Below are 18,855 nucleotides of genomic sequence, written 5' to 3' on the forward strand. Positions count from 1 at the left end.
GCTGTGATTTATGTCGGAGAGTGTTTTGCCTATGTTTTCCTCTAGGAGATTTATAGTTTCTGGTCTTACCTTTAGATCTTTAATCCATTTTGAGTTTATTTTTGTGTGTGGTGTTATAAAGTGTTCTAGTTTCATTCTTTTATAAGTGGTTGACCCATTTTCCCATCACCACTTGTTAAAGAGATTTTCTTTTCTCCATTCTTGGCTCCTTTGTCAAAGATAAGGTGTCCATAAGTGCGTGGATTTATCTCTGGTCTTCCTTTTTGTTCCATTGTTTTATTTTTCTGTCTTTGTACTAGCACCATACTGTCTTGATGACTGTAGCTTTGTAGTATAGTCTCAAATTAGGAAGATTGATTCCTCCAGTTCCATTCTTCTTTCTCAAGATTGCTTTGGCTATTCGAGGTTTTTTGTATTTCCATACAAATTGTGAAATTATTTGTTCTAGTCTTCTGAAAAGCACCGTTGGTAGCTTCATAAGGATTGCACTGAATCTACAGATTGCTTCGGGTAGTATACTCATTTTCACTATATTGATTCTTCCAATCCATGAACACCGTATATTTCTCCACCTATTTGTGTCCTCTTTGATTTCTTTCATCAGATCAGATCAGATCAGATAAGATCAGTCGCTCAGTCGTGACCGACTCTTTGCGACCCCATGAATTGCAGCACGCCAGGCCTCCCTGTCCATCACCAACTCCCAAAGTTCACCCAGACTCATGTCCATCGAGTCAGCGATGCCATCCAGCTATATCACCCTCTGTCGTCCCCTTCTCCTCTTGCCCCAATCCCTCCCAGCATCAGAGTCTTTTCCAATGAGTCAACTCTTTGCATGAGGTGACCAAAGTACTGGAGTTTCAGCTTTAGCATCATTCCTTCCGAAGAAATCCCAGGGCTGATCTCCTTCAGAATGGACTGGTTGGATCTCCTTGCAGTCCAAGGGACTCTTAAGAGTCTTCTCCAACAGCACACTTCAAAATCATCAATTCTTCAGCGCTCAGCCTTCTTCACAGTCCAATTCTCACATTCATACATGACCATAGGAAAAACCATAGCCTTGACTAGACGAACCTTTGTTGGCAAAATAATGTCTCTGCTTTTGAACATGCTATCTAGGTTGGTCATGACTTTCCTTCCAAGGAGTAAGCGTCTTTTAATTTCATGGCTGCAGTCACCATCTGTAGTGATTTTGGAGCCCAGAAAACTAAAGTCTGATACTGTTTCCACTGTTTCCCCATCTTTTTCCCATGAAGTGATGGGACCAGATGCCATGATCTTAGTTTTCTGAATGTTGAGCTTTAAGCCAACTTTTTCACTCTCCACTTTCACTTTCATCAAGAGGCTTTTGAGTTCCTCTTCACTTTCTGCCATAAGGGTGGTGTCATCTGCATATCTGAGGTGATTGATATTTCTCCCAGCAATCTTGATTCCAGCTTGTGCTTCTTCCAGCCCAGCGTTTCTAATGATGTACTCTGCATATAAGTTAAATAAACAGGGTGACAATATACAGCCTTGACGTACTCCTTTTCCTATTTGGAACCAGTCTGTTGTTCCATGTCCAGTTCTAACTGTTGCTTCCTGACCTGCATACAAATTTCTCAAGAGGCAGGTCAGGTGGTCTGGTATTCCCATCTCTTTCAGAATTTTCCACAGTTTATTGTGATCCACACAGTCAAATGCTTTGGCATAGTCAATAAAGCAAAAATAGATATTTTTCTGGAACTCTCTTGCTTTTCCCATGATCCAGCAGATATTGGCAATTTGATTTCTGGTTCCTCTGCCTTTTCTAAAACCAGCTTGAACATCAGGAAGTTCAAGGTTCACATATTGCTGAAGCCTGGCTTGGAGAATTTTGAGCATTACTTTACTAGCATGTGAGATGAGAGCAACTGTGTGGTAGTTTGAGCATTCTTTGGCATTGCCTTTCTTTGGGATTGGAATGAAAACTGACCTTTTCCAGTCCTGTAGCCATTGCTGAGCTTTCCAAATTTGCTGGCATATTGAGTGCAGCACTTTCACAGCATCATCTTTCAGGATTTGGAATAACTCAACTGGAATTCCATCATCTCCACTAGCTTTGTTCGTAGTGATGCTTTCTAAGGCCCACTTGACTTCACATTCCAGGATGTCTGGCTCTAGGTCAGTGATCACAGCATCGTGATTATCTTGGTCATGAAAATCTTTTTTGTACAGTTCTTCTGTGTATTCTTGCCATCTCTTCTTAATATCTTCTGCTTCTGTTAGGTCCATACCATTTCTGTCCTTTATCGAGCCCATCTTTGCATGAAATGTTCCTTTGGTATCTCTGATTTACTTGAAGAGATCTCTAGTCTTTCCCATTCTGTTATTTTCCTCTATTTCTTTGCATTGATCGCTGAAGAAGGCTTTCTTATCTCTTCTTGCTATTCTTTGGAACTCTGCATTCAAATGTTTATATCTTTCCTTTTCTCCTTTGCTTTTCGCTTCTCTTCTTTTCACAGCTATTTGTAAGGCCTCCCCAGACAGCCATTTTGCTTTTTTGCATTTCTTTTCCATGGGGATGGTCTTGATCCCTGTCTCCTGTACAATGTCACGAACCTCATTCCATAGTTCATCAGGCACTCTATCAGATCTAGGCTTTTAAATCTATTTCTCACTTCCACTGTATAATCATAAGGGATTCGATTTAGATCACACCTAAATGGTCTAGTGGTTTTCTCTACTTTCTTCAATTTAAGTCTGAATTTGGCAATAAGGAGTTCATGGTCTGAGCCACAGTCTGCTCCTGGTCTTATTTTTGCTGACTGTACAGAGCTTCTCCATCTTTGGCTGCAAAGAATATAATCAATCTGATTTCGGTGTTGACCATCTGGTGATGTCCATGTGTAGAGTCTTCTCTTGTGTTGGTGGAAGCAGGTGTTTGTTATGACCAGTGCATTTTCTTGGCAAAACTCTATTAGTCTTTGCCCTGCTTCATTCTGTATTCCAAGGCCAAATTTGCCTGTTACTCCAGGTGTTTCTTGACTTCCTACTTTTGCATTCCAGTCCCCTATAATGAAAAGAACATCTTTTTGGGGTGTTAGTTCTAAAAGGTCTTGTAGGTTTTCATAGAACCATTCAACTTCAGCTTCTTCAGCGTTACTGGTTGGGGCATAGACTTGGATTACTGTGATATTGAATCATTTGCCTTGGAAACGAACAGAGATCATTCTGTCATTTTTGAGATTGTATCCAAGTACTGCATTTCGGACTCTTTCATTGACCATGATGGCCCCTCCATTTCTTCTGAAGGATTCCTGCCTGCAGTAGTAGATATAATGGTCATCTGAGTTAAATTCACCCATTCCAGTCCATTTCAGTTCACTGATTCCTAGAATGTCGACATTCACTCTTGCCATCTCTTGTTTGACCACTTCCAATTTGCCTTGATTCACGGACCTGACATTCCAGGTTCCTATGCAATATTGCTTTTTACAGCATCGGACCTTGCTTCTATCACCAGTCACATCCACAGCTGGGTATTCTTTTTGCTTTGGCTCCATCCCTTCATTCTTTCTGGAGTTATTTCTCCGCTGATCTCCAGAGCATATTGGGCACCTACTGACCTCGGGAGTTCCTCTTTCAGTATCCTATCATTTTGCCTTTTCATACTGTTCATGAGTTCTCAAGGCAAGAATACTGAAGTGGTTTGCCATTCCCTTCTCCAGTGGACCACATTCTGTCAGATCTCTCCACCATGACCCGCCCATTTGGGTTGCCCCACGGGCATGGCTTAGTTTCATTGAGTTAGACAAGGCTATGGTCCTAGTGTGATTAGATTGACTAGTTTTCTGTGAGTATGGTTTCAGTGTGTTTGCCCTCTGATGCCCTCTTGCAACAGCTACCGTCTTACTTGGGTTTCTCTTACCTTGAGCGTGGCGTATCTCTTCATGGCTGCTCCAGCAAAGTGCAGCCATTGCTCGTTACCCAGTGTTTTATAATTTTCTATATATAGGTCTTTTGTTTCTTTACGTAGATTTATTCCTAAGTATTTTATTCTTTTCATTGCAATGGTGAATGGAATTGTTTCTTTAATTTCTCTTTCTGTTATATGACTCAGCAATCCCACTGCTGGGCATACACACTGAGGAAACCAAAATTGAAAGAGACACGTGTACCCCAATGTTCATTGCAGCACTGTTTATAATAGCTAGGAAATGGAAGCAACCTAGATGTCCATTGGCAGATGAGTGGATAAGAAAGTGTGGTACATATACACAATAGAATATTACTCAGCTATTAAAAAGAATGCATTTGAATCAGTTCTAATGAGGTGGATGAAACTGGAGCCTATTATACAGAGTGAAGTAAGTCAGGAAGAAAAACACCAATATAGTACATTAACGCATATATATGGAATTTAGAAAGATGGTAATGATGACCCTATATGTGAGACAGCAAAAGAGACACAGATGTAAAGAAGAGAGTTTTGGACTCTGTGGGAGAAGGCGAGGGTGGAATGATTTGAGAGAATAGCATTGAAACATGTGTATTACCATATGTGAAATAGATCGCTAGTCCAGGTTTGATGCATGAGGCAGGGCACTCAGGGCTGGTGCACTGGGACAGCACTGAGGGATGGGATGGGGGACACATGTACACCCATGGCTGATTCATGTAAATGTATGGCAAAAATCACTACAATATTGTAAAGTAATTAGCCTCCAATTAAAATTAATTAATTAATTTACAAAAAAAGAGTGCATTCCTTGAGAGGAGAAATATATAAAGTAGAATATACAAGGGCTTCCTTACTGAAAACCAAATCAGAGTAATAATGAATTAATCCAGGTAATTTAATTAGTTGCTGTGGAGGCACAAGAGACCCAGTTTCAATTCTTGGGTCAGGAAGATCTCTGGGAGAGGGAAATGGAAACCCACTCAGTATTCTTGTTTGAAAAATTCCACGGACAGAGGAGACTGGCGGAGTGAGTCCATGGGGTCCCAATGAGCGGGACACGACTTAGTGACTGAACAACAGATAATGCTACCGTTATTAACATCTGATAGTCAAGGAGGCCGATAAAACCTATTCCCTTCCCTAGCATTGACCAGGCTATTTTGACAAGAAGCTGGAGTTTAAAATGAGCTAAAACTCAATACTTGGAGGATTTAGTGTTTTTAAAATCTCTTCTATGTGGGAAAAATCAGAGCTCACCAGTTTAAAAAAAAAAAAAAAAAAAACAAATCTGAGAGATTACATTTTGCTAGCTATAAAGATTTGTAACAAGGAATTCGGACCAACCTGAAATCTAAAGTAGAATTGGAAACTCCAAGAAACACAGTTTTTATTGTACACTAGGATTATGAAGCCAGTTAATTACAGTTCTAAACAGTTCATCAGAAGATGGTGTATATACATCCTGCACTACTACTTTTATGAAAGGACGGATCTTACTGAATAATAATTCCTATATAAAGAATACTAGAATGTTACAGATGGCTCAGTATAATTGGATATGGATGGGAAGTCAACCTTCAAATCTGGTTGAGAAAATAAAAGAATTTACAAGGTTTGTTTCCAATGTAGTAAACAGTTTTCCACCTATGGCATTGTGCAAGTTGAGATCAATTAATTCTAGCATTGAAACGTGTATATTCCCATATGTGAAATAGATCACCAGTCCAGGTTTGATGCATGAGACAGGGTACTCAGGGCTGGTGCACTGGGATGACCCTGAGGGATGGGATGGGGAGGGAGGTGGGAGGGGGGTTCAGGATGGGGGACACATGTACACCCATGGATGATTCATGTGAATGTATGGCCAAAACCACTACAATATTGTAAAGTAATTAGCCTCCAATTAAAATAAATAATTTTTTAAAAGATCAATTAATTCTTTGTAAGAAACGAAACTATCAAATCTGTTGTCTTTAATGACACAAAAAGAACTGAAAATTGTGCTGACAATGAACTTCCCTGGTGGCTTAGACGGTAAAGCGTCTGCCTACAATCTGGGAGACCCAGGTTTGATCCCTGGGTTGGGAAGAGCCTCTGGAGAAGGAAATGGCAACCCACTCTGGATTCTTGCCTGGAAAATCCCATGGATGGAAGAGCCTGATGGGCACAGTCCATGGGGTCGCAAAGAGTCGGACACAACTGAGTGACTTCACTTTCTTTCTTTTCTTTCTTTATTGTGCTGACAAGAGCAGTAAAACTCAAAGTTGGTGGTTCTCAAGCTGTGGCCCCAGACAAGCAGCATTAGCATCATCTGAAAACTTGTTAGAAATGCGAATTCTCTGACTCAACCCAAGACCTACTAAAGGAAGAATTTTTCATGGGTTTTCTGAGTTTTAACATCCCCTCCAGATAATTCTAGTGAATGTTCAAGTATGTGAATGAATGAACTGTGAAATGGGTCTTTCCAAAAATCCCAGAAATTTTGTTTATTTTGGAGAAACTCTGTCCTTTCTGATCCTCATCTCCTGATCCTGCATGTTATGAATCTCTACAGTTTTCAATATTCTTGGTGGGATTTTGTTTTCTTTTGTTGTTTTGTGTAAGTTTTTGTTGTTGTTTTTGGTTCTTTGTCTTCTGGCCCAAGGAGAACTTTCCAATAGTAAGTCTTTCTAAAAGACTTTGGAACTTTGAAACAACTCTCATTGTTCCCTTGTACCCAGCAGGAATCATTCCAGCTCTCCTTCCTGAGCCCAGTCCAATCATTTCTTCCTGAGGATATACTCTCTTCCCTAGAGTCATGCCCCTGAGTCCTGTGTGTGAGGGATGGACAGAGAACAGGAAGCTGTGGGGCTATATAGGAAGGATCCCACCAAAAGATGTAAGACCTCAACTCTCTTCCCCCATTCAAGGCTGAAAGAAGGTGAGAGCCTGAGGGCTTTCCACACAAGCATATAAGTCAATGGTAGTTAGGTTTTTTGAAACACCAGCTGAAGAATAAACATATGACATAGTAGCTCAGTTGGTAAAGAATCCACCTGCAATGCAGGAGACCCCAGTTTGATTCCTGGGTCTGGAAGATGCTCTGGAGAAGGGATAGACTACCCACTCCAGTATTCTTGGGCTTCCCTTGTGGCTCAGCTGGGAAAGAATCCACCTGTAATGAGGGAGACCTGGATTCGATCCCTGGGTTGGAAAGATCCCCTGGAGAAGGGAATGGCTATCCACTCTAATATTCTGGCCCAGAGAATTCCAGGGTTTGTATAGTCCATGGGGTCGCAAAAAGTCAGACACGACTGAGCAACTTTCATTTTCACTTCACTTTCACATAGACTTGATGGTACTAAGTCTAATGTTGGAAGAGAGCTTTGGGAAGTAATTTGGGTGGATGTACTGTTAAAATAACTGCTTCAGGTTCCATGTAAAACCCAGTAATTTTAGCAACCAAGTATAGCACTGCCCTTGTGAGATAGGAAACAGAGGATAAGTAAGTTCATTTTAAATAGCTCCACATAATCCATTACCTACTTAATACAGTATTTGGCAACATTCATTGAGCATGTGTTGTTACCAGAGTTTCTGTTCCAAGTTCTGGGGTTACTAAGATATTGAAATTATGATGCAGTTGGTTGAGGAGAGAAACTGGGGAAATGAATGGTGGTAAATACATAACAGAAGTATTTTTGAAATGTTATAAGAACCCTGAGAACAGGGAATTTGTTCTGCATGGGAGAAATGGTGATAGGAGTAACAGAGGGTGACATTTGAATGGGCTTTTCTAGATTTGAGAAAGTCAGATCAGAATTCTGGGAAACCAATATGGCAATAAATAAATAAAATATTTAATAATCTATTGAAAACCTTGTGGTTCATTGGAGGTATAGATGCTGATTAGGAAGGAAGATGAAGATTATATTTCATAGTCTGTATGACATGCTGAGTTGCATACACTTCTGTATGTGTTTCTATCCTGACTTGATCTGCAGGGTATTGGATGTGGCTCCTAAGGGGCTATGGTGGAATCACTACAAGAATTAATGTGAGAGGGGAGTGTGATCAGATCAGCATTTAGAAAGATCTCAGGTACAGCTGTGTAGAAGGTGTACTGGAGGAAGAGAAGATGAAAGTGAAAAATAAGAAGGGAGTGATCTCTAATGGATAATGTATCTGGGGAGTCAGGTGAGAGTGAGTGGAGAATGAGAGGAAGTGGAAGGGGAGGGGAGGGCACATATCATTCTATCTCTCACCTTCCAAGAGTCTTTCTTCACCTTTGGTCCCAATTTTTCCTCTGCTCCTTCATCTTTCCATTCCCCTTCCTTCACTCATTCTATTTCCACATTTTCCTTGCTTTTAAATTTCTTCTTCCATTCAATTCCTCACCTATTTCCATTTCTTCTACTTCAATAATTTTTTTTCTCTTCTATTGGATTGGATTCGACAGCTTCTGAAATTGCTGTCTTTTCAGAAGAGCTCTAAGTCTCCTCTTCAAACAATGTATTCATCTATGTCTGTACTAATTAGTTACCCTTCTGCCACTTGACTCCACCTATGTTCTGGGTGAGCTGAGCCTCACTCAGTTAGGGGCTACCTACCATGGAGAATGGGAAAAACGAAATGTCCCAGGTGTGCAGCTGTGGCCAGAAGTTCTCCTGCATGGACCTGCATATTTCACTCAAGCTAGAGTTAATACCAGGTACTTATTAGTTACTAACAGCAAGGATGAGTGCTGCAGAGCACAAATAAATTCTGAAATGAAGATTGTATCCATAGCACATTTTTGTTGAATTGTAGAAGAAAAACATAGACACGTGAAAAAGTTCATTAACATTATTATCTGTTTACTGTTGCATGAAAGAAAAATGATTGGTACAAAAATGTATTAGAGACTGGAAAAGGGAGAATATCTTAAGAGTAGGAGACTACACAGAGGAGAGTGATTACCATTTATTATTTTACACAGTGTTCTAGAAAACTTATGTATTATTTTATTCAAGCTCCTAGACAAATTTACAGACAAAACTTTTTCTTACAGAGATGAAATCTGAGACTCAGATAAGAAATTTACTCAAGGTCAACTCTCAGAGAAATATAGTTATGAACTTCTGTTCTGTTGGGCTCTGTGTGTCTTCCCACCACTCTATTACCACTGAATCTTTGAAAAGCAGGTTGCATGTGTCTCTAGATCAATTTAAGGTGTCTTGTGAATGAGTATTCCTGTATCAGCTCTCCAAAGACAAGATCATTTATATCAGCCCAGGGTATTATGATCTGCACATGAGGGTGTCCTTTGTCTGGACTTGGACAATTGCTTTGAGTCACTGAGGACTAGAATGGTGCATAGTAACTTTATACATCTCTGTTTGTGGTGTGTTTTCTTTAGGTGTATGGAGAAGATAGCATGGATTCAGGGAACAACACATGGGTGTCAGAGTTTGTCTTCTTGGGGCTCTCACAGACTCAGGAGCTCCAGCTCTTCTTGTTCCTGGTGTTACTGTTTGTCTACACCACCACTGTCATGGGAAACCTCCTCATCATAGTCACGGTGACCTCTGATTCCAGGCACAACACACCCATGTATTTCCTGCTGCGAAATCTGGCTGTTTTAGATCTTTGTTTCTCCTCAGTCACTGCCCCAAAGATGCTGATGGACTTCCTCACTGAGAAGAAGACCATCTCCTACCAGGGCTGCATGGCCCAGATCTTCTTTTTCCACCTCTTGGGAGGTGGGACTGTCTTTTTCCTCTCAGTGATGGCCTATGACCACTACATAGCCATCTCCTAACCCCTCCACTATATCACCATTATGAACACTTGAGTGTGTGTGGGGCTAGTGGTGGCTGCCTGGATAGGGGGCTTTGTCCGCTCCATTGTCCAGCTTGTTTTGATGCTTCCATTGCCTTTTTGTGGCCCCAACACCTTGGATAACTTCTACTGTGACATTCCACAAGTGCTGAGACTTGCCTGCATGGACACCTCCCTCCTAGAGTTCCTTATGATCTCCAACAGTGGGATGCTGGTCTTCATCTGGTTCTTCCTTCTTCTGATCTCTTATACTGTCATCCTGGTGATGCTGAGGTCCCACTCAGGGCAGGTGAGGAGGAAGGCAGCTTCCACCTGCACCACCCACATCATCGCTGTGTCTATGATCTTCATTCCTAGTATCTATATCTACGCCCGACCCTTCAGTTCCTTCTGCATGGACAAAGCTGTGTCTATCAGCTACACTGTCTTGACCCCCATGATCAACCCTATCATCTACACACTGAGGAACCAGGAGATGCAGGCAGCCATGAAGAGATTAGGCAAGCGCCTAGTGATTTCCAGCAGGAAGTGAACTTAAGATAGATTGACTTTAAATGACAAATGTTTTCTCTGAACTGTTTTTCCATGTGAGAAGTGGAGAAAGGATTTTATTGAGTGTGGCAGCTGAGATTAAAGTAATATTTCTATGGACCTCCTCCTGTGTCAGGTATTGTGTTAGGCACTTTCATACTTCTGTGTCATTCTCAGAAAACTGACAGTGGATATGCTATTATTATATTAAACAGTTTTGCCCACCCCTGGTGCCTCAATGGTAAAGAATGTGCTTGCCAATGCAGGAAACATGAGTTCAATCCCTGGGTCAGAAAGATCCCCTGGAGAAGGAAATAGCAACCCACCCCAATATTCTTGCCTGGGAAATCCCATGGACAGAAAAGCCTGGTGGGCTAGAGTCCTTGGTGTTCCAAAGAGTTGGACATGACTTAGCAACTAAATGAATGAAACAGTTTTACAAATGGGAAAACTCAGAGAGAAGTGACTTGTTCAATAATGAGGAGCAAGTGAGGTGAAGAGCTGGGCTAGGGGACAGTTTCTCTGACTCCAAGTTTCGAGGCAGAGGATATGGGTAGAATTTGAAACTCGGGGTCTCAGACAATCACAAAGGAAAACTTAGAGAGTTCCTCTTCTATGGATAAATACCTGTGATGAATGCTCTATATTTTCATCTCAACTCTGAAGCAATCACATTTGTTCTGCTCTCTGTCTCTCTACCTCAACCTCAGTGTGGTATTTTGGAAGAGATCTCACTTGTAGCATCATCTAAAAATTCCCATAAGGGTATTTGCCCTTTAGATTTGTTCCTTTTCTACCAAATACTCTTTGGATAATATGAAAACTATTCTACTTTCCGAACCAAATCCTTACATCATTTGTATGATGTGGCTAAGAAGAGGATGCTCTAGAATGGTTGGGGAACCAAGGCCAGAGAGAGCAGGACCATGTCTATTAGTGGTCCTGGTCTGAGGTTCAGACCAAGGCTGCTGCCTCATGGGGTTTTGCCTTTCTCTTTGACTTCCTAACCTGGAATGAGGGCTTCTTGAGGGTGGGAACTGTACTTTATTCATCTTTCAATCCTCTCAGGACCTAGACATTACCCTATTCAGATAGGCATTTCTACTTTTTCTTGCATTCTGTTCTTTCCCTGTGAAGTTCAAATCTTCTTTTATCTCTGTATAAAGTGAGGTGAAATTTGCTCTGTCGTGTCCATCTCTTTGCGACCCCATGGACTATACAGACCCTGGCGTTCTCCAGGCCAGAATACTGGAGTGGGTAGCTGTTCCCTTCTCCAGGGGATCATCCCAACCCAGGGATCAAATCCAGGTCTCCCACATTGCAAGCAGATTCTTTACCAGCTGAGCTCCCAGGGGAGCCCCACATCTCTGTATAACTTGTGTTTATTTACTCCATTTCATTGTATAATGAATGTATAACAATGTATAACATTGCTCCAAAGTTAAGATAATAGAAAGCTTTCTAGTTTCCCCTTCCCTCCCAGCAACCATCCCATGCAGGAAATAAAAGTTACAGACTCTTCAAGCCATTATGGCAGCTCTGAATTCATCCTTTCTTCCCTTATACTTCCCTGTTCCATTTCACACATTTCTCCCCATTTGCAGTGGGTGTTTGGGGATGACAGGAGAGAAAATGAACTCTGTCATGTTTAATCTGGGAGGTCACACAGAACAGTGTTTTCCCATTCATGCTAAAGTCCTTTAAATGTTTGAAAATACTTTTCTCATCCTCTAATTTGTCTCTCTTCCAGATGCAGCATCTACATTCCTTCAATTATTCCTATGGTGACAAGTTTCCCGATTCCAACAATCTGACCGTCTCCTCTGTATTTACTCTCATATGATCACATGGCTCATAAAATGTGACGCTCGGCACATGACACACAGATATATGGGGGGTGTGAAGTCTTTTGGACACTATGATAGCCCTCTTTGAAATATACATCCACCATAAGGATGCTTTTGATTGCAAGTAGCAACATAACCAAATCACAGTGGCTTAAAGAATGAGGAGATTATCTCACTTCGAAAGATTCAGATCAGATCAGATCAGTCGCTCAGTCGTGACCGACTCTTTGCGACCCCATGAATTGCAGCACGCCAGGCCTCCCTGTCCATCACCAACTCCCAGAGTTCACCCAGACTCACGTCCATTGAGTCAGTGATGCCATCCAGCCATCTCATCCTCTGTCGTCCCCTTCTCCTCCTGCCCCCAATTCCTCCCAGCATCAGAGTCTTTTCCAATGAGTCAACTCTTCACATCAGGTGGCCAAAGTACTGGAGTTTCAGCTTTAGCATCATTCCTTCCAAAGAAATCCCAGGGCTGATCTCCTTCAGAATGGACTGGTTGGATCTCCTTGCAGTCCAAGGGACTCTCAAGAGTCTTCTCCAACACCACAGTTCAAAAGCATCAGTTCTTCGGCGCTCAGCCTTCTTCACAGTCCAACTCTCACATCCATACATGACCACAGGAAAAACCATAGCCTTGACTAGACCGACCTTTATTGGCAAAGTAATGTCTCTGCTTTTGAATATGCTATGTAGGTTGGTCATAACTTTCCTTCCAAGGAGTAAGCGTCTTTTAATTTCATGGCTGCAGTCACCATCTGTAGTGATTTTGGAGCCCAGAAAAATAAAGTCTGACACTGTTTCCACTGTTTCGGATAGGCAATTCTATTGTTGGTTAATTCATCAACTCCAGCATTTTAAGATCTGGTTTGGCTGCTCTATAATTCCCTGTCTTTCCCTTAATGATGGCAATATGGCTCCCAAAACTTCAGTCACTGTATCATTTTTAAAATTTTTTAATTGAAGGATAATTGTTTTATAGGATTTTGTGGTTTTCTGTCATACAACAAGAATCAGCCATAGATACACCATGTCCCCTCATTCCTGGACCTCCCTCCCATCTTCCTCCCCACCCTACACTTCAGCCTGTTGCAGAGTCCCTGTTTGAGTTCCCTGAGTGATACAGCGAATTCCCATTGGCTGTGTAGGTTACATATGGTATTGTAAATTTCTATGTTACTATCTCCATAAATCTCCCCTTCTCCCTCCTCTCCTCCCACTGTGTCCATAGGTCTATTCTCTATGTCTGTTTCTCCATTGCTGCCCTGAAAATAAATTCATCAGTGCCATCTCTACCTATTCTATATATGTGTGTCAGTATATGATATTTATATTTCTCTTTCTGACTAACTTCACTCTGAATAACGGGCTGTATTTTCATCCACCTCATTAGAACGCATTCAAATGGGATCCTTTTTATGGCCAAGTAGTATTCCATTATATGTATGTAACACAGCTTCTTTATCCATTCGTCTGTTGATGGACATCTAGGTTGCTTCCATGTTCTAGCAATTGTAAAAAGTGCTGCAGTGAACATTGGGATACATGTGTCTTTTTCAGTTTTTATTTCCTCAGGGGGTAAATGCTTAGGAGTGGGATTTCTGGGTCATATGGTGGTTTTACTCCAAGCTTTTTAAGGAGTCTCCATACCATCTTCCATGTGGCTGTATCAGTTTGCATTCCCACCAACAATGCAAGAACATTCCCTTTTCTCCACACCCTCTCCAGCATTTATTGTTTGTAGACTTTTTGATGATGGCCATACTGACAGGCCTGAAGTGGTATCTCATTGTAGTTTTTTTAAATTAATTTATTTTTTAATTTAAGGATAATTGTTTTACAGAATTTTGTTTTTTTGTCAAACCTCAACATGAATCAGCCATAGGAATACATATATCCCCTCCCTTTTGAACCTCCCTCACAGCTCCCTCCCCATCCCATCCCTTTAGGTTCTTTCTTTGTGTTTAGTCTTTGTTAGTTTTGTTAATATGAATCTTGGCTTTTTTCTCCTTGGGTTTATCCTGTATAGGACTCTTTGCACCTCTTGGACTTGATTGACTATTTTCTTTTCCATGTTGGGGAAATTTTCAACTATAATCTCTTCAAAAATTTTCTCATAGCCTCTTTTTCTCTTCTTCTTCTGGGACCCCTGCAATTCACGTATGGTGCATTTGAAATTGTCCCAAAGGCCTCTGAGACTATCCTCAGTTCTTTTCATTCTTTTTACTATATGTTGCTCTTTGGAAGTTATTTTACCATTTTATCTTCAAGCTCACTGATTCGTTCTTCTGCTTCAGATATTCTGTTATTGATTCCTTCAAGAGTATTTTTAATTTCAGTAATTGTGTTGTTTGCCTTGGTATAGTCTTTAATTCTTCTATATCTTTGTTAATTGATTCTTGCATCTTCTCCAATTTGTTTTCAAGGTTTTTTTTTTTATCATGTTTACTATCATTATTCTGAATTCCTTTTCAGGTACTTTGCTTCTTTCCTTTTCATTTATTTGGACTTCTGGGTTTGTAGTTTGTTCCTTCATTTGTGTAATATTTCTCTGCCTTTTCATTATTTTTTTTTAACTTATTGTGTTTGAGGTCTCCTTTTCCCAGGCTTCAAGGTTGAATTCTTTCTTCCTTTTGGTTTCTGCCCTCCTTAAGTTGGTCCAGTTGTTTGTGTAAACTTTGTACAGGGTGAGATTTGTGCTCAGTTTTGTTGCTGTTGTTGTTTTTCCTCTGATGGGCAAGGCTGAGTGAGGTGGTAATCCTGCCTGATTATGATTTGGTTTGTACTTTTGTTGTTGTTGTGGTTTAGATGAGGTGTCCTGCACAGAGTGCTAGTGGTGGTTGGGTGATTCCGGGTCTTGTATTCAAGTAGTTTGCTTTGTGAGAGTTCTCACTATTTGATCCTCCCTAGGGTTAGTTCTCTGGTAGTCTACAGTCTTGGAGTCAGTGCTCCCACTCCAAAGGCTCAGGGCTTGATCCCTGGTCAGAAACGAAAATTCCACAAGTGGTTTGTTATGGCATTAAGTGAGATTAAAACAAATACCCCAAATCAAGAAACCAAAGATGAACTCCAGACAAATGGCAGTTACAAAATCAGGCAAATAATAATTAAAATCATAGACTATACACATATATACCCATAAGCAAAGTCAAAACAGTCCAACAAAAATAAAGTACAGCAGATTGGCCTGGCGAACAAAGGAAATAAAATTTATATTTACCAGTTAAGAACAAAACTAACTAAAGCACAAACTGGAAAACAATACTGAAGTCAGGTGCCAAGTGGGTAATAAAACAATGAAAACAAAACTAACAAATATGCTGAGAGGAAAGGACATAAAGGAAAAAAGAAAGAATAGATATGTAAAGTTAAATAGAGGTAGATGAAGATTTATGTACATTAAAGATTGACTCAAGGGGAAAAGAATAGCAGGAAAGGCAAACAAAGAAATAAATGTAGAAAAAATATAATAGGTTTAAAAATTAAAAATTAATATTATAAAAAAGAGAAAAGGGGAAAAAAGGAAGAAGAAAGAAAAAAGGACCAAAAAAAAAGGCGGGGAGGGAACTTCACAGAACTGCAAAAGCCCAACGTAGACACAGAGGTTTATAACAATAAAAAGGGTGACTGAATATACACAGACACATATACACCCAGCAGCAAACTCAAAACAGTTCAACAAACATAAAGTACAGTAAATTTACCCAGAAAACAAAGGAAACCAAAAATTATATCTACTAGTTAAGAATAAAACTAACTGAAGCACAAAAAGGAAAACAAAACTAAAGCAAGGTGTTAATTGGGGAATAAAGCAATAAAAATAAAACTAACAAATATGTTGAGAGGAAAAGAAAAAAGAAAGAATAGATATGCATAGTTAAATCGAGGTAGATGAAGAAGATTTATATACATTAAGGATTAATTGCAAGGGGGAAAGAACAGTAGGAAAAGCAAACAAAGGAATAAATGTATAAAAAATAATAATCGGTTTAAAATTTTTTTTAATTTAATTTAATTTTTAAACTTTACAATATTGTATTAGTTTTGCCAAATATCGAAATGAATCTGCCACAGGTATACCTGTGTTCCCCATCCTGAACCCTCCTCCCTCCTCCCTCCCCATACCCTCCCTCTGGGTCGTCCCAGTGCACCAGCCCCAAGCATCCAGTATCGTGCATCGAACCTGGACTGGCGACTCGTTTCATACATGATATTATACATGTTTCAATGCCATTCTCCCAAATCTCCCCACCCTCTCCCTCTCCCACAGAGTCCATAAGACTGATCTATACATCAGTGTCTCTTATGCTGTCTCATACACAAGGTTATTGTTACCATCTTTCTAAATTAATTTAAAATAAAAAGGAGAGAGGAAAAAAGGAAAACTCCACCGAACTGCAAAATCCATGTGACTGAGGAAAAAAAGCTCCAAAGCTTAATTAGATTTCAGAGTGCCAATAAAATTGACAACTACAACAAAGGGGAAAAGAAAAAAGAAAAAAAATCTAAAAGAATCTACAGAACAAGTCAAAACATAAGAATAATAAGTGTTTTTCTTTAGTCACTGCTGTCAGAGTCCTTTCCCTTGATGGGAGTCACAGTTCACTTCACCTGCCTAGGATGCCCTTGCACTCTGTACCTGCTGTGAGGGCAGCTCAGATTCCAATCTGGTCCTTCTCCTCTGTGTTCTTGCCTCCAGTGTCCACAGCTATGAGAACTAGTGCATTTGTGTGTGTGTGTGTGTGTGTGGCAGCTCTCAATGGCCTTTTATATATTTCATAGACACAGTCTGCCTAGTTGATCACGTGGATTTAATCTGCAGCTTGTGCAGCTGGTGGGAAGGTTTTGGGTCTTCATCCTTTGTCACAGTGCCCCTGGGTTTCAATTAGGGTTTTATTTCCGCCTCTGCATGTGCGTCATCCACTGTGGTTTCCTCCTGAGGCTGCCCTGGAGGACTTGGGTCTGCCCCTGTAAGGGCCAGGTGTGGAGGTGGTGCAGCTGCTTGGGCCACAGGGGTTCTGGCAGCACCAGGTACTCAGGGGTATTGGTGGCTAGAGAAGAAGGGAATATAGTGCTCTAGAAGGGTATGACAACCAGTATTGGCCAATATGCTCCAGTATTCTTGCCTGGAGAACCCCCCAGACAGAGAAGCCTGGCAGGCTACAGTCAAAGAGTCAGATATAACAGTCTGTGCACATAGACGCAAGACTTTTTTGCCTGTGGCAGCTCTGCCCCAGTGAGGGTTGAACATGAAGTTGGCACAGCTGCTTGGCTTGCCGGCGTCCTGGAAGCACCAAGTGTGCAGGTACACACACTGCCTCTGCCCCAGGAGTTATGGCTCTATCAGTCTTTTTCGAGCCTCTTGTAGCTGGGGATCAGAAGGCCTCTTTGGTCAGTCTTTCTCTGTAACTCTGCCCATTCAGGCACTTAGAGGGCTCCCTTGCCTGGGGTACATCTCTGGTGCATCAGGCACTAAAGAGGTACCCTGTGTGGGGTCCTACTCTGTAGTTCTGTGTGTCAGGCATTTAGTGGGCCAGCCTCTCTATTGTTCAGATGCCCATGCTGGCATGTGTGGTTTGAGAGGCTATGGTGATGGCTCCACCCCATATGCATGACTCAGTAGTATCGCCTTGCTTTCATGGCTGCCTGGCTTTCCTCCACAGGCATTTCCCATCATAGTCTCCTCCCTCACATTCCCTCGATCCATCTCTCTCCAGTCAACAGCAGCTCTCACCCTGGAATTGCTCCACAACCCCTAAACTCCAACTCCAAGCCACTGAGTCTTCCAGTACCTGCGTCCCTGTCAGGGTATGTCTGATTTTCATTCCATTTAGGCTGCTGCAGATAAGCTATTTCACTCTCAGCCTTAAATGTTTCTCCTCTGACTCAGACAATTGCCCTGATGTGGGGATCAGACCTCTGCTTCAGTTCCCCCATCCACTGAGGGCAGGTCCAGTTGTATGAAGACTCCAGTTTTTCCCCTTGGTTTTTTCATCCTACCTAGTGTGGCATGGTTCTATGTATTCTTTTCCACTGGTCAGGTACTCCTGTCTGCTCCCAGCTGATGTTCTGCATGCACTTCTGTGCCTGAAGGGGTATACCTGATGTATCCATGAAGAGAGATGTGCTCAACGTCCTCCTACTCCTTTGCCATCTTTTTCCAGTCTCTTCATTGTAGTTTTGATTTGCATTTCTCTAATAGTGAGTGATGCTGAGCATCTTTTCATTTGCTTGTTAGCCATCTGTATGTCTTCTTTGGAGAAGTGTTTCTTCAGGTCTCTTCCCCACTTTTTGATTGGGTTGTTTGCTTTTCTGGTATTGAGTTGTATGAGCTGCTTGTATATCTTGGAAATGAATTCTTTATCAGTTGTCTCTTTTGCTATTATTTTCTCCCATTTTGAGGGTTGTCTTGACACTTTGTTTGAAGTTTCCTTTGCTGTGCAAAAGCTTTTAAGTTTTATTAGGTCCCACTTGTTTATTTATTTATTTTTATTTCCATTACTCTAGGAGATGGATCATAGAAGATCTTGCTTGGATTTATGTCATCGAATGTTCTGCCTATGTTCTCCTCAAAGAGTTTAATAGATTCTGGTCTTACATTTAGGTCTTTAATCCATTTTGAGTTTATCTTCGTTTATGGCATTAGGTAATGATCTAATTTCCTTCTTTTGCATGTAGCTGTCCAGTTTCCAGCACCATTTATTGAAGAGGCTGTCTTTGCCTGATCGTATCTTCTTGCTTCCTTTGTCAAAAATA

The 18,855-nt window shown here is 41.0% G+C and overlaps 1 protein-coding gene across 1 annotated transcript; it reads left to right on the forward strand.

The window, feature by feature from the left end:
* The first annotated feature begins 9,317 nt into the window (after nucleotides 1-9,317).
* Nucleotides 9,318-10,253, forward strand: LOC109573557 (olfactory receptor 4D1). Its single transcript, XM_019980804.2, is given in 1 exon segment — nucleotides 9,318-10,253. A coding segment is annotated over 1 exon segment (936 nt).
* Nucleotides 10,254-18,855: the final 8,602 nt, after the last annotated feature.

Source organism: Bos indicus, chromosome 19 (genome assembly GCF_029378745.1).
Source record: "Bos indicus isolate NIAB-ARS_2022 breed Sahiwal x Tharparkar chromosome 19, NIAB-ARS_B.indTharparkar_mat_pri_1.0, whole genome shotgun sequence".
In the NCBI taxonomy this organism is placed as follows: domain Eukaryota; kingdom Metazoa; phylum Chordata; class Mammalia; order Artiodactyla; family Bovidae; genus Bos; species Bos indicus.